Source organism: Lates calcarifer, linkage group LG16_LG22, assembly GCF_001640805.2.
Source record: "Lates calcarifer isolate ASB-BC8 linkage group LG16_LG22, TLL_Latcal_v3, whole genome shotgun sequence".
Lineage (NCBI taxonomy): Eukaryota > Metazoa > Chordata > Actinopteri > Centropomidae > Lates > Lates calcarifer.
In genome coordinates this window covers 10,169,427-10,185,333 of record NC_066848.1, presented here as the reverse complement: position 1 = coordinate 10,185,333, position 15,907 = coordinate 10,169,427, and the positions used below count along the sequence as shown (strand labels likewise).

Below are 15,907 nucleotides of genomic sequence, written 5' to 3'. Positions count from 1 at the left end.
CACATTAAATAATTTTAAAATGCCAATAATATAAACTCCACCCTGATTGAAGGCAAATTAAACTAATTGTGTAAATTCTAACTTGATGTAAGTGGCAAGGATGATTTAAATTTGCACCAGTCACTTTCTGACACATAATTATCTAACTGTCAACCCAGCCAAGTATGATGCACCCTTACTTTGTTGACGCCATCAGCCATAGCCTGCAGTGTGAGCTCCCTAGGTCCATCCACGGTCTTGCCGTCATCGGTTGGTCCCCAACTGGCACTGTAGATGTCAATAACCTGGGGCATATGGCTGATGGATGATGCCTCAATGATGTCAGTCATAAAGGGTTGGTCCAGCATCCTGATACCTGAGTGAACAACATCTCCATATGAATCTGACATTAAAATTCTAGCTACTATTGGTTTACTGTATTATCACTGCTGCTGGAATGCAGTGTGGTTTAGGTAGCTACAAGTGGGATGATTTATAAAATCCTTTTCAGATGGTTAGGTTTACAATACCTATAAGTGCTAATACAGCACAATGCCACATATTTATAGCATCCAAACCCTTAGCAATGGCAAGAAAGTGATGTGCGCTTTGTAGCAGCACACAAGTCAAGCAGTCAATACTAATTTTCTTATTTCTACTGTGATACTCCTAGGGCAAATTTCAAGAAAAGTCAATATGAAACGGAAACACGAAGTTGTCTGAATTAATGGTATTGTCCTGTTGCTATGTGAACTCTAGCTGACCTCTGCAGTAATTTGCAGTAATTCTATGAGAAGCATGCCAAACAATGTAACACTGTTCTTCCACAATTACCTATATTCTATAGATGATGCATATAGTATTCAGAGTGAATTACCTATTATCATACCTTTGATCCTTTCATCATACCATTACCAGAACTGTTATTTGCTATCATCACAGTCTGCTCATTGTTATTCCTCTCACTGTCCAATCTGCAGCTTTAAAATGACACACACCTGCCACCTTTGAGTTGTAGGCGACTCCCACACCGCAGATGTTGTTGTTGGCTGCTGCAGACACCTCTCCAGCACATCGTGTGCCATGACTGGTGATGACAAAAAGCAGAGAATATACTTAAGAGAATTTGCATGAATTTACATTAATCTACAAAGGATACACGGCTGTTAAGTCTGAGATAAGATTTCCCAGATTAGATGCAACTGTTATTCCTGACTTTGCATCTGACTAGAATGAGGGCATTGTTTATAGAAAAGGTTTAGCATTTTTGTGGCCGTAAATCAATAAAAATTAGCATAAACACTCTGTAATTCTGTGACCTGAAGAACATTAGCTCATGGAGAGCCAACAAAATTTATCACTCAATTTCCCATCATTTATCTGAGTATGACTGAATATGTTTGCACATATCAGTGTTTTTTGTGCACCATGTGACGTGTGTCTGTCTCTCCATCCCTCTGCTCCCCACAGGGACAATGCAGAGTCAACCCCTCTCTCCCAGCATGCTTTGCTACAGACAGGCAGCTATTTATAACAACCAGCTGATTAGCCAGCGAGTTGTGCCCGACAGTCAGCAACTGCTACACTGGCAAACCCAAATACTCCCTTCTCACTCCCACGCACACGCACACACACTAATTCATCTAAGCAGATGGTGGCACGGTGGAGGAGGAGAGGCAGAGAAAGAGTAGATTTCTCTTTGTTCCTCTCCTCAACATATGTTCCAGTGGCAGTGGATCACCCAGTGTGATTGGGAGATGGGAGGCAGATGAAGGTGTTATCAGACAGCAGGTCACCACTGTGAACACTGCAACTCTGACAGGAGACTAGACTTGTGTTAGTCCTCCTTTAGCTACCTTATCTCATCCAAGTGAGCAGGTAAAAATAGGCATTATGTTTTCTATTGTGTTGTGTTGGACAACAGCTCTGTTTATACTGCACCATTATGTCTTAATGGAACTATGTGGGGAGAAAATCAATAGTAGGAAAGCTGCCAGACTCCAGGGAGAGCACACACATGTGCACACAGAAATACACTGAGTATGTGTATATATAAACAGGGGTTGGCTGGCTGGGTGAGCTTTACCTGTTGAACCAGTCGTCTGTGTAGCGTGGAAATGGGTACGGGTCATTGCTGCTGAAGTCATAGCTGGCATCGGCATTCTGAAAGGACCAAATGGACGCATTTACAAACACAACAACATCGAGGCAGAAAAACAAAAGGAGAGATGGCAGAGAGGAGCATTTCATTGTGAAGTGCTGACCTTATCACAGCCTGTTCTGTCATGTGGATGCACCAGGTGGGAGTGATTTTGAGGTTTTCTAAAACCTAGTGTGTAATACTTGTAGTTTAATAGGTAGCCAACATCTAGCTATAACTAACCCAGTTTAATGGAACAGTCTGATGTTTTGGGAAATGTGCTCATTCACTTAATTGCCAAGAGCAGTCGTTAGGTTTAGCTTAGCGTGAAGACGGGAAAACAGCTAGCATCATTATGTAACTATTTTACCTTAAAACAATAGCACATCAAAATCAAATCATTCTTTCGTTACATTGTGTTGTTTTAAACAGAAAACCTAAAGGTGAAAATGGCAAGCTGCGGTTGCTGCTCCCAGAAAAACGTCCCTCCATAAAACTACGGTTTGTCGTGTGCACATTTAAGTTTTTATACGACTTTCGGGGGGGTGCTAGCAAGCAGCCAAGCTAACTGTTTCCTCTTCCCGTAAGCTGAGCTAATCGGCAGCTAACTATAGCTTCGTATTTAGCATACAGACGTGTGAGTGGTATCGATCTCCTCCTATAACTTCGAGCTAGAAAGTAAATAAGTGTATTTCCCAAAATGTTGAACTATTTGTTTAATAAAACAATTTCACCACAAGGTCCACTCAGTAGCTGTTCAACTGTGTTACACAATCTTCGTCTGCTGAGGTGTTGATACAAATTACCGGACATTTAAGAGGCTGTTAGTAGTGAGAGGCGTTTTTAATATTTAGTCTACCCTGAACAAACCATAAATTTGAAATATCTTCCAGAGTAAACAACATTTAATCAAACAGCATCAAACTACAGCCCCCCAAACGACCATTAAAACAACCTCTCTGCAATAGTTTGAACAAAAACTCAACCTCACAACTTTGATGAACTCAAGATTTATTATGGGGCTGTTATATTAGACTGCATTAATTTTAGCTAGATGTACCTCATAAACCAGCAACCATATACACATGATCAGTGATCTGAACACCGTGATGCAGTACTTAACCACAAATCTTTACTCTGCAGCAATACTGGAATAATGTGTGGTCACAGTGGGGATTTCAAGCTGAGAAAATAATGGCCCAAACACTGCCAGCATTTAATTCCACGTGGCCAAAAGTAATAGGATCAGAACGAACAGCAGCGGAAAAGCAGGAGAAAAAAGATGCAGGAGACACATCTGCCAGAGAGACATTAATGCAGTCAACATAATTATCAGAATAGCCATGTCTGGAGGACACACACACACACACACACACACACACACACAAACAGACACACAAGTAAGATTTAACAGACATCCCTGGGAAAGTCTCATACTTATTGCTCTTTCTGTAACACACTTCCAACGCTCATTCAGGCTATTGCTGTCTGCTGTAAGATCTCCTTTACACTGTCATTCATGTCACTTGGAGTGCCATCTATTTTGCTCTGTGTAGCCAGTAACAGGTGCTTTGTGTGGTCATGAGAATGGAGAAGCCACAGTCCGCATTCATTAACCAAAGACCTGAAACACATCAGATCAATCTTGGGGGCTGCTTCCACACTCGGGCCTGGCAGCCCTGCTGGCTGGCATTTAGAGGAGATGACTCAGTCAGCGACAAGGAGAAAGCAAAAGCTTACTGACCCAATAGAGAAACACCATAATTATTAGGAAGTGGAGCAGGTAACTAGAGGAAAGTAGACATGCTTACTGTGGCAGGGCTTGCATGATAAGTGGCCACAGAGAGATTCACAGATGGGGTGATAAATAGAAGGGTAAATGCCATTTAAACTATTTTTCCTCATTTGTAATGGCTCCCTTTCTTTGTTCTTCTCTCTTTGTCTTTTTTCTCCCTTTAAGACATGTAGGTGTCATTTTTAACAGGTGGCACAACTCTAAACATGTGAAAAGTCTATAAATTGGCTTGAAGATGTTATTATTATACAGAGCAGAACATTTGCAGAGAGGACACAGCGGTCCCTAGCAGATTTTTTGCTCACGTCAGAAGCAGGAGTGTGTTTTTCCCTTTTTCATTAAATGGAGTGAAAAGTGCTGAGCCCCAGTAATAAATGACACAGGGGCATGTCCATGAATCACTTGCTGTCCATCTCAAGCTCATATCTTTTACTATCAATCAGACTCTCTGCTGTTCCTCTGGTGTCCTGTGAGCAACCTGGGTCAGGATAATGGATTACACCCAGCATCAGCCACCTCACCTTTCCCCAGCAACCCTCGTCTGCTCACTGCCCTCTGAGCGAAAGGTACTTGAAAGAGCAATGACTCAAAGTTGCTATAGTAGAAGTCAGGATGCCCTATCTATAGCTATACGAACAATTATAGCAATAAGAAGGTTGAGGTTGATGTCATCAGCTTGATGGTAGATAGCAAAGTAAAATAAAACATTTTTCACATCAGGTGGAAAACGAACTATGTACATCTACTTAAGTACTTAAGTATAATTTTGCTTTGCACTTTCGTTATACGTCCACTCCTCTACATTTCATAAGGAAATATCGTACAATTTTGCTTCACTGCATTTATGTGACAGCTGGGGTTAAGAGTTACTTTTCAGAATTTGATTTGACATTAAGAATGAAAAACATTATAAGCTCAGGCAAAACAATGCAATGTTAAAAATTACACCAGTGCCTCCCAACGTTTTTGGTGTGTGGCCCTTCTCATAACAGCAGTGTCTAGCTGGGGCTTCATGCACATTTCAGATGTATATGAGTTGTTATCAGTTCCACCAAAGAGAGATTTCCCCTTTAAGCCTCTCTGATGGTTTCATTTAAATAACATTTGAAGGCCCAAAGACTTAAAATCATTCCTACCCCTTTAAACATCTCACCCTGTAAACTGCTGGAAGGGAACCACTGGACTACTTTACTATAGTTAAAAGAAGCGCCACCTCAACCATCTAAAACAGTAAAATACTTCTTACTCTGTAGTACTTATGCATCAGTATTAGCAATCAAATAGTTACATATATATAATAATAAGTTGTGAGGGCCATTGCCCTAAGAAGAATTAATACTTTTAGTTTAGATATTTTAAGTAAGATATGCTTATAATAAATAAATAGTTTTACTTAACACGTTTTGAATGAACGACTGGTGAAGTTTTTTCACATTGTTATACTGATACTGTTACTTAAGGATAAGGATCTGAGTACTTCTTGCACCACTAATGGGCAAATATTTTAAATCCAGCATGAAGTCTGTCATTGCCCTTGATGCTCTGAATGTGTTTTCTTCCTGAGTTATTACTATATGTTGATGAGGACTAAGCACAGACAAAACATCATCCTGTATCTCTCTCAGTGCCATTCATCATGTTAGCATGGCTGATTTCAATAGTCCATTTGGTGCTGATAACCTAATCTATAATCTAGGAGAGCTGATGCAGTAGTTCTGTATAATGCTATGCGACCTTGTTTGAAAGTCCTTTGCAAGATGCTATAAAGTAAAAGTACCATAAAAGAAACTATAACACAAGGTCCAAGTCAACTTTAAAGAAATTACAGAGAAGACAGATACTGTCCTTCCAAAGTTCCAAAGTTGTTGATAAAAGTAATTTTTGACACAGGATGTGACAGGCATCTAGCGATACCTCCCAGAATCTCTTCATATAGAAATAAATTCCTCTCTTTCACTCCCTCCCTCGATCTCTCACACAAATGCAAACAAGGGCAACATATGAGATGAACTTAATGGTAATGTGACATCATACATGTTGCCATGGTAACTTTCCAAGGTGTGAGGGGGGAGAGTAACACTTGCTACAACATATTCCTGAGAAACACAATTATACCCCTCTGCTACTTTCACATAATTTCCTTTGAGACAGAAAAGAAAAAGGTCATCTACTGATCAATGATGCTGTTACTTTAAAGTCCTTTAAATACTGTAGTAGCCAAACACAATGCCAGTATTGATTAAGTGCTGGCAAGCATGAAGACAAGAAGAGTAGCTGCACACTCTTAGCTCCTGTGCAGGAATTAGGTCAAACCCAATATCATATCTGTTAAACCCAACACCTGTTAAATGTAGGAAATAAGCAATGCAGTATATCTGCGATTATATCACTAAAAGTATAATTCTACTACTCCATATAGATGTATTTATTGATGCAAGAATCATTCAAAGTACTATTACTATTGGCATTTGCAGATAGATTTACCATGAAATTGAGCTACCAGGTTAGACATTTCTCATCTTAGGACACAAACAATCTCACAATTAATTCACCATATCAAAATGTATCTTATGAGCTGTTACAGTATGATCATCACACCAAATGAGTAATCTTGAAAAACAAGAGGCACATAATCAAACGCCCTTGCATAAACTAACATTTGGTTGTCCAAAGCAGATACATGTACACTCACAAAGATCCACAGCCACACAGTCTAAAAAATCTAACTGAAAGATGTGATGATCCCCAAATGACTTTTTTTTCTCGATTTTTTAAATGTTTTTATTCAGCTGATAGTAGGAGGTCTTTGTAAGTCTGTGAAACACCATGACGATGGTAACAAAACAGGATTACATGCACAGTGTCTCTCTCTCACACGCGCTCTCACTCACACAAACGCTCACTTTAGATCCATGCACAGCATGATCAATCTATCCAGTGGAGCATGCTCCTGCATCACCCCAGCTGAGGCTGAGTGTTATTTTTGGGCCAAGGCTCATCTCTGTTCACAGGCAAGAAGCATGCAAGTGCAGGCAAACACGGTGGTAAGCGTACAAAAACACACTTATGCAAGCCACATTTAAATTAATCACACAATGTGCACATGAGCTGAGGTGGAAAAACAAAACAGAGAGCACAGTGCTCTGTGATCATCTTTATTATCTCTACAACAAATATACCAACAAATGTTTGGGATAAGTATGCAAATTAAGCACTTATTCATAATATTTTTGTTAAAAAAAACATGGACATAATTATCAAAAGGTTTTTTTTGCAGCCAACAAAGCACCCTGACTCACTCATTCACAACACCTCCATTTCTGTGTAAGAAGGTTTGCGTTTGTTGCATTCTTGGATTCAGCGACAGCACAATGTAGCCTCGCTGACGACACTGCAAACTTTACAGTCAAATCAAACTAAGCCTTCCACGTTTCCCCTGTTCCATTTAGCAATCCCTCTTGTCCTTTAAGGTTTTATCAGTATTCTGGAGATAGAGCATCACATTATGCAGCGCCAAACTACCCTGGCATTATCTCTGCTTGTGACAGATCGGCCTGCCATTGTGCCTGCCACAGTGCAGTGTGCATTAACATTAAACAGCTTGGCTGGCCGTCTGCCTGTTACTGTGTCCTCCAGGAATACAAGGAGACTCGGCAGCCATGAAGGCAACTTGGAAAGCACCTGTCATCGCCTAGTGGCACACAACGTGAAGCTCATGAAATCCCCCACCTGGGCCTGTGCTTCACTTATTAGCAGCACTTCAAAGAAATGAAGCATGAAATTCAATAACAGTGAGATACTTACATAATTTGATGCCAGGTCTGGATGTAGATAGTCAATGCCTGAAATACGATTTTGACATTAATCAGTGATTAAAAATGAGAGGGAGCACTTTGCAGAGGATTGCATGACCTCAACAGTCCTACTGCTATTACACCACCATTTCATATTTCATATTTTTATGTAGTATCTTAATTCTGACAAATACACACAAATTCAGTAACAACGGATATGAAACAGTGTTAAAATAATTAGTCATATGAACTGATAGAAAGAAAACTCATCACCAGGAATTGTTAAAGCTGATAATCGTTATTTTTTAATTTACCAGTGATACAGAAACACAAACTCTTCAGATTAAAAGTTGGCAATGCAGTAGGTTTTTATTAACTCCAATCTGTATTTTGAGGATTAAATGCTTCTTTATGAGTTGAGAAAATTCTGCTACATCTTAGGCTTGAAAATGGAAATGTAGGGAAGAATGGACAGTTTTAACATTTTGGAAATACATGGTTTTCATTACATCACAGTTTGATTTGGTGAGTCACTCTAAAGAGAGAATAATAATAATCAGTCTGAACAATAATTCTTTATAATAAATTCACCATACGTATTCTGGAACGTAACCCTTTGTTATTAATTGTACTGTTAATTAAACAGATGTGAGGGAAGTAGTTAATCTAATTAGTATAATGGATATATGCAGGTATAATTGAATGCTTTCAGACAGTGCTCAAGGGTACAAAACAACAGCACTTCATACCCACCATCGTCCATGATTGCGATGGTAACTCCTTTGCCCGTGTAGCCCAGTTGCCAAGCTTCAGCCACATTAAGATCCAGCCCAGGGGTCCCGTCTGCCTGGCCTGTGTTTATCTAATCACTCAGACAATATGGAGAACATCCATGACTCATGCACCCAGGTGAGCTACCATTAGGAAATTAGTCAGAATGGAAGATGTGTGTGGGAAGGAGAGGCTATGGATAAGGTCTAGCTTGGGGGTGGGTGAGTGAAGGTGAGAGGAAGGGGAAGTAAATGTCAGCGATACGACACATTCATCTGACACACCAGATGAATGACAGCAAGCTTGCTATGGCGTAAAAGTCACGGTTGCCAGTTAGGATAAACAAGAGGGGAGGAAACCAGGCGGCATGAATGCAGCGATGAGAGATTGCACGGACAGTATTGGCCAGGCTAATTAAAGTATGAATAACAACATTGATTCAGAAAGTAGTGGGGAATATGCCTGGCTTCTGAGTAATTAAGGTGGAAGAATGTGGGTTGGTGCTAAAGGTCAGGAGGCATGCAGACAGCTGCTTGGCTGATTACTCACCAGATACCACTGTTTGGTGAATAGAGGGTCGCTCATGTTGACTTCAATGTCATTGATATTTCTGTAGCCTCGCTTCTGACGACTAAAACCCTCTTGCTCAATGACATTCTCCACCTGGGGAAGAAGGCAAAAGAAATACTAGCTCATGGTCAGTTTAGAGTCAAAAATTACATCACATTACATTTATACAAGGATCATACAAAGAGCAAAGCGAAACCCAGGTGCACAATAGTACCTGGAACTACTAGAAACAGGATTTATTATGATGGGTGAGATGTAGGCATGTGCTGCCCTGTGCACAGGAAATCAGCCCAACCCAGCTGTGCTCTACTGTACCACAGGGGCAGAACATCATGTAAATCAAAGGGGCTATTCTTTTTCTCCTAATCAGAGGGGCTGCAGCTGGAGCCAAGGCTTCCAGATTCACCTGCGGCACAAATGATGGAGATTTTTTTCCCCCCGCTCAGTACATTTTCAACAAAAAGCCACAGCAATTACACTCACAAATACGCTTGTCTTTCTTTGAATCATCAAAGACACATAGGCGGACAAACAGCTGTGTTTTGGATTACAAATGCTTTCTGAGAGCTGCCACTGACAAGCACTAGAAGATAATATAGGACAGAGCACATAAATGATGAGGATAAATGTCTTAGATAAAATTTCAGTGTTTGATTAGCCAATGCTGTCAGCAAAATGATTGAGTGTTTTTCAGAGTGATGCTGTATTTCGATATTTCACTGCCTTCACATCTGTCAGTAGATGCAAAGCCAATCAATGGAAGTCTATCAGCACAGTAATTCTAATTTGAAATTGCATCCTATTCCCTGTGAGGTTTTGGTGAATTTCATCAAATAGCCACCTCTAAGAGGTTAAGGAGAGGTAAAGGAAGGACAAATCATTTCATCTATTAGAGTCTGGCGATAACTAAACCAAGCCTGAAGTGAAGCTCTCAATTTGAAATTTATTACCAACAATCTGCTTGTCACCAAGGTTTCAAGGACAATGATTTCATTTGAAGATTTAGGTCTTTTTCTCTTTATGTCTCTATGTGTGTAGGTGTTCTAGAACTGGACTTTCCTTACATAAAACTGTCAACATTACAAATAAATCTATACCTCATATGCCTTGATGGCAAAAAAAATCCCTTTAAGTCCATGTTTATACCCGAATTAGCGATGCTAATAAAAACGAATGAAATGTCTTTTTCACAGTCTCAAAGCTACATTTTGAAAATGGGCTCCTGTGGCTAAATGTTCCTCTTGTGCTTACCCTTAGCAAATTCGCTCTAGTGTGACTGAGAGAAACAGGCATTGTCTGGTGTGTTTACCACCACAGATAAGAGAGCAGAGCAGCACTTAAGATGGCCTTTTAAAATGGCCAAAGCCTATTCATCCACATCTTTCTTTTATGGCATACTCTAAGCAATCAGGAGGCACACGCATTGTAAATTAACACATCACTAAGTCCTTTAAATGACAAGTCGGTTCTGGAAAATGAAAGTACATTTGCATATTTATGTTTTGTCGTGGACGATTTTAAAATGGAAAAAAATAATTTAAACAATGTTTTCCTTCTTTTTTGCCTTTTAGCCTCATGTTACATTTGTCATCACATCATTTAATTCACATTCAGAGGAAAACTGCCAGCACTTTCTACATTATCCCTGTATTTCCCCCGCCCTTCTCTCCATCCACCATCAATTTATTCCATCACTTGGCAGGAGAGCTGGTATTTCCCTTGAGACGGTATGTCATACTGCCCACTCACAACATCAAACAGTGCCCATGCACTACCATCACTCTCCGCCTTTGCCCACTGCCTGCTCACAACTCACAACGCTTCAGTTCACCTCAAATCAAAAGAGCTGTGCTGCCTCGCTCCTTTTCTCCTCGCCCTCATTTCCCTCCTGGCTTTCCCAAGCATGTGTCTTTCGGGGTCAAGGGAAGCTGCTCATTCAAAAAGATGTATTCAGTTTTCTATTTTTCACCTTTCATTTATTCACCTGCACTTCCTGGTAAGCCTCAAATAGATTTTGAATGTATTTATCTCACGTTAAAAAAACAATGGAAGGAAGGAACCATGGATGGATGGATGGATAGGGTAAGGGCACGGATGTGTGGATAAATAGATGTCTCATTTGAAAAAAGTGTAGGACTGGAGATGTGAAAGGACAAGAGAGAAGAAGTAGGGAAAGATGCATAGGAGAGACACAAGGAAAAGAGGAGGGATGCAAGGAAAAGACTCAAGAAAAAGAGTGGCTGAGTAAGAAGTGGGTCAGCGTGCTCCACTAATAGAGTCCAACATAGAACAGGGCTCCTGGGACATTAAGAAATCCATTCAATGCACTCTACAGTACATTCAGTGCTGCTACTCAATTAGACATGTTTTTAAGTATGTTAAATGAGTGTGTAACGATTCCTTTGAATTTAAAAAATCATTTAATAGACAACTATAAGAAGCAACATTCTTTTTTTTACCATTTAAAATAGTATTTAGGGTATTATACATATTTTTTTCCTCATAAATGTCCAAATGCAACAAACTAACTCCTTTGTTATTGCAGGTGTAGAACTGAGTTACATCCACCATACTGTCTTGAAATATGGGAGAAGACACTTCAGCATGATAAACAGGCAACATTAAATCAGACTAGCTGACCTCATCCATACAGGAGATGCACGGAAATCAATAACTGCAGTGTCGCATATGAGCATGTCAAGCATCTGATTAAAAACCCAGCATCTGGAATGTAGACCTGCCTGTGTTCACGCTGTCTCACTTCCATTAGATGTATTAGCTCGGTGGAGCGGCTCGCATTTATTTTCATTAGCACCTCTCACAACTGCAATTAGAGAGGTTAGTTGATTGTCTGCAGCAGGACCTCCACTTTCACCGCCCCCAATGGTGGACAGAGCTAAACACACAGAGCTTTTATTTAGATAAGACACAGCAGATCTTTCTCTTTTAATTTTATGAAGTAGAACTGAAACAGCTTGTCAGTTTAATTCAGGTGGATCGACATCAAATGAATCAACTATTTTGAAAATCAGTGAATTGTTTAAGTTGTTTTTCAGGCAAAACCGTCAAACATTTACTGGTTCCAGCTTCTCAAATGTGAGAATATGCAGCTTTTCACATTTACATTACAGTAAACTGAATCTTTAGGTTCTGGACTTTTGGTTAGAAACATGAAAGCAAATTGTTGCCATGAACACTGGAAAATTGTGACTGACATTTTATTCCTATTATCTGTCCTTGTATAGACCAAATGATTTATGATTGAGAAAATAATCAGCAGATTATTTGATTACAGGATTACATTAAAGGATAATATAATGTTACAGCTTATAAGTTAAATGTCATTGGACATATAATTATATATTAGCATATTAGAGCTTCTGATTCTAGGATTTACTGTAATTGTAATGCAAATATGGTATACCCACTGTTACAACTACTACTTTATAAAGGTGTTCAAAATACTTCAAAGAAATGGCTTCATATTAATATAAAAACACAGAAATTCACAAAATACAAAACTGGAAAAATTAGAAAAGAAATCCAACAAGCAAAGTCTATAAAAAGTGATTTAGAGCTGGATATTGAATTAGTGGCATTCCACTGGGTTATGAGTTGCCCTAATAGCAAAAAATACAGCCATTTTTTTTTTCTGTAACAATAAAATCAGAGTCTATGAGAGTATTACTGTAGGTCAACAGTGTAGTTACATAGGGACCAGACCGTGCAGTGATCTATTTATCTCCCACAGCAGCAATGACCAACAAACTCTGTTTCAGAAGTTCTAAAGATTTGATTTTAATTGCTCAGTTAGTGGAAGGAAACAGTATTTGGAAGATTGGTGGAATGATTTCCTGTTGATAACCACTGGCACTACTGATACTAGTTATTGTTCTACACAACAGTTGCTGTAATGAATGTTAAAATCAACAAGACACTGGGTGCAGACCAGTGCTCCTGACATCATCATGTACATGCTCACACAGAATGACATTAATGTGCATCAACATGATATAGTAATAATCATTTTTGCTTTGATGTGTATTTGTAGATGCTAGCCCAGTAGTGTCTGACCCTTGTAGCCTCCACTGGAGCATAGACACCCAGTCACAATATTACACAGACTATCAAAAGCCCAACTGGGAGTGGAGACCACAACACAAGTCACAAGTCAGTTTGATTGAATGAAGAACACAGTGTACCAGTTTCTTTTTGATGCGTACATCCAACTTTCCTTCCATGGATACTAGCCTCAAAATAAACATTGTCATGGAGAGTGAAGCCATAATGCTATAGGCACATGCATGCAGGAAACACACAGTGTGCTTTTCTCAGTGTGTAGCTCTGTCTGTATGCTTACCCTGCGGTCTTTTTGGAGCCGCTGTCTGCTGCGGGTGCTGCGTTTGCTCCGCCTCTTTGAAGTGTCCTGAGGATAGAAGTGAAAGAGCCCCTCTCCAAAGGGAAGCTGGGTTAAAAAAAAAAAAAAGAAAGCAGGAAGGTGGATCAAGAGCAGAAGCAGAGATGAGAACAAACACAGAGGCAACTATTAGAAAACGTATGAATGGCAAATCAAAATACAATAGATCACATAAACTGAGGACAGCAGGCCATCCTCCAGGTGGGAACAAGGGCACTGATTCCCTGGCTTTTGCACAGGGGTCTATTTTAAGGCACTAGAGAACAGTGCTGGAATCAACCATAATAAATCACAAGGGCAGGGAAATGAGATGCATCATCCAGAGCTTTCCCTCCAGCGCTGTGCACAGATTAAATACCCCCTTATGCTTTGGTAACAGCCAGGGTACAGGTCAATCCTCAAAGTAAATGCTTTCAGATGCGCCTGTCAGATCTAATGTGAAAATGAAATTCTTATGGAAGGACAAGGATAATTCTTATCTTCCCCTGTTCTGTGATTCTACCCTTGTTGCCAAAAAAATACTCATGTGATACAAAGAGCAAAAATAATGTTGTTCTTGTAGCAAATAAGGCTTTTTTATATTGGCTCATTGCAGATCTCTCTCTCTCTCTCTCTCTCTCTCTCTCTGTCTCTTTCTCGCTCTCATCCTTTCTCTCTTTTATCTCTCTTTGTGCTCACATCTGTATGTATGTCCCGGTTCTGCACCCCGGTCTAGTTAATTAAGCAACAACAGAATATAATTCAAACAACACAGACATTGTTTAATGATGCATATCCCATCAAGACAAATATAGCTGCCGATTACATAACCTGGGAGGCAGTAGATGGGGGTGGGGGTGATCTAGTGCCCACAAGAAAAGGAATCTAGCAATCACAACCACCACACAGATATCAGATGAGTTACAGATTGGAAACAGTTTTTTTATTTTTTATTTTTTTATTGTAGAGGTGAAAAAAAAAGAGAGAAAGAAAATCCTCATTCAGAGTAGCTCAGACACCCCTCAGTTCACTGCTACGCCTCACTGGCTATGGCTCCAGCCAATTTCACCCACACATTTATTTTGACATGTGACAAGGCACACACTGTGTCAGGGAATTATTTCCATTGGTCTGCCATAAATGACTTGTTGCGTCTTTTGACATGTTGTGTTGCGTGCTGTGTTTGTCAGGCTATTTAATAAGACGTATTGTCTCAGGTGAGTTAAATGCCATGTCTGAAGAGAGGGCCATGTATGTCACGATAAGCAATGCGAACACACTATTTGCTCTGTGTGTGAGAGATAGAGGAGGGTTTTTTAAAATATACATTTTGTAAAAAAAAAAAAATTACGGTAAAATGGGTTAGTATTTTTAACAAAACCACATAAAGTGAATCAAGATCAAATCAATTAAATTACTAAATGTACAAAGCTGAACTATATCAAATTCCCATGGATGAGATCACACCACAACTTCATGTTGTGAGAGAAACCCCTGCTGATGTAATAGATTGTTCTTTTGTTGTTGTTGTCGCTTTTAAGAGCAGTTTTATGACTCTGACTGTATTTTCTTTGTAGGAGACAGGAGATCATTTCAGTGTTTCAAAATATAAATGAATTTGGCCTGGGCAGAATTGAATCCCAAGCCAATGGGCCAGAAGCCAATGGGCAACCTACTCACTATAGGGCCTGCATTTTAGTGGGAATGACGTCATCAAATTAAGAAAAAAGTGTAATGAAGTCACATCAGGAGAAAACCCTGTGAAACTCAGGTATCTTCTCCATTGGACTGTATTTGTTGCTAAATACAGTTTGCCTGACTATTTCTGACAAACGTTGCCCAATAGGATTATATATGTTTTAGTGCTTAATGTGAGTATTTTCATTAGAAATAATAAATGATTTGTTGATGTTTGGTTTCCAGAAGAGACGGGTAAAGAAAAAAATCTTATAGTGCCAGCAGTGCATGACAATTTCATCTGAGCATCCCTACCTTTCGGGCACTCTGGAACCCATGTTGTATAGCAAGTTGGTGCGCCTCATCCTGTGCGTCCTCGTGCAACTGAACCAGAAGATGGTCCGTTAAGACTCCTTCTGCAGCCTGCGTCGCAAGCAGCAGAGCGTTCAGCAGCACTGCTATAAATCCCACGGCTGTCCCATGTCGGGCAGATCCACGCATCGTGTCTGGCTTGTGTCAATCCGCCTGTCTGCCTGCCTGCCCGTCGGAGTGAGATCAGTGTGCGGGATGCTCCTCGCTGGTGGAGGGAGGAGGAGGAGGAGGTAGGAAGAGGAGGAGGATGTAAAGGGGTCGAATTAAAGCTTTTGCGGACGCATCTCCTCGTTGTCAGCTGATAAGACCACTGGGAAGTTGAATTTCGCCGAAGTGCGAGCCGCTTCTGATGTGAGGTTGTGTGTTGTGGACCGAACCTGCATCCTCAGCTTTCTATCTCTCCTCCTCCTCCT

General features: G+C 40.1%; 1 protein-coding gene across 1 annotated transcript in view; it reads right to left on the bottom strand.

Moving 5' to 3' along the window:
• pcsk2 (proprotein convertase subtilisin/kexin type 2) overlaps window positions 1-15,907 on the bottom strand; it is a 26,175-nt gene extending 10,268 nt beyond the window's left edge. The window contains exons 1-8 of the mRNA XM_018696798.2: window positions 15,438-15,907; window positions 13,410-13,514; window positions 9,029-9,142; window positions 8,462-8,570; window positions 7,719-7,756; window positions 2,066-2,142; window positions 978-1,066; window positions 180-355 (exon numbers count right to left, since the gene is read on the bottom strand). Of these exons, the coding sequence (XP_018552314.1) occupies window positions 180-355; window positions 978-1,066; window positions 2,066-2,142; window positions 7,719-7,756; window positions 8,462-8,570; window positions 9,029-9,142; window positions 13,410-13,514; window positions 15,438-15,623 (894 nt within the window). The 5' untranslated portion in view covers window positions 15,624-15,907. The remainder of the gene's footprint in view (window positions 1-179; window positions 356-977; window positions 1,067-2,065; window positions 2,143-7,718; window positions 7,757-8,461; window positions 8,571-9,028; window positions 9,143-13,409; window positions 13,515-15,437) is intronic.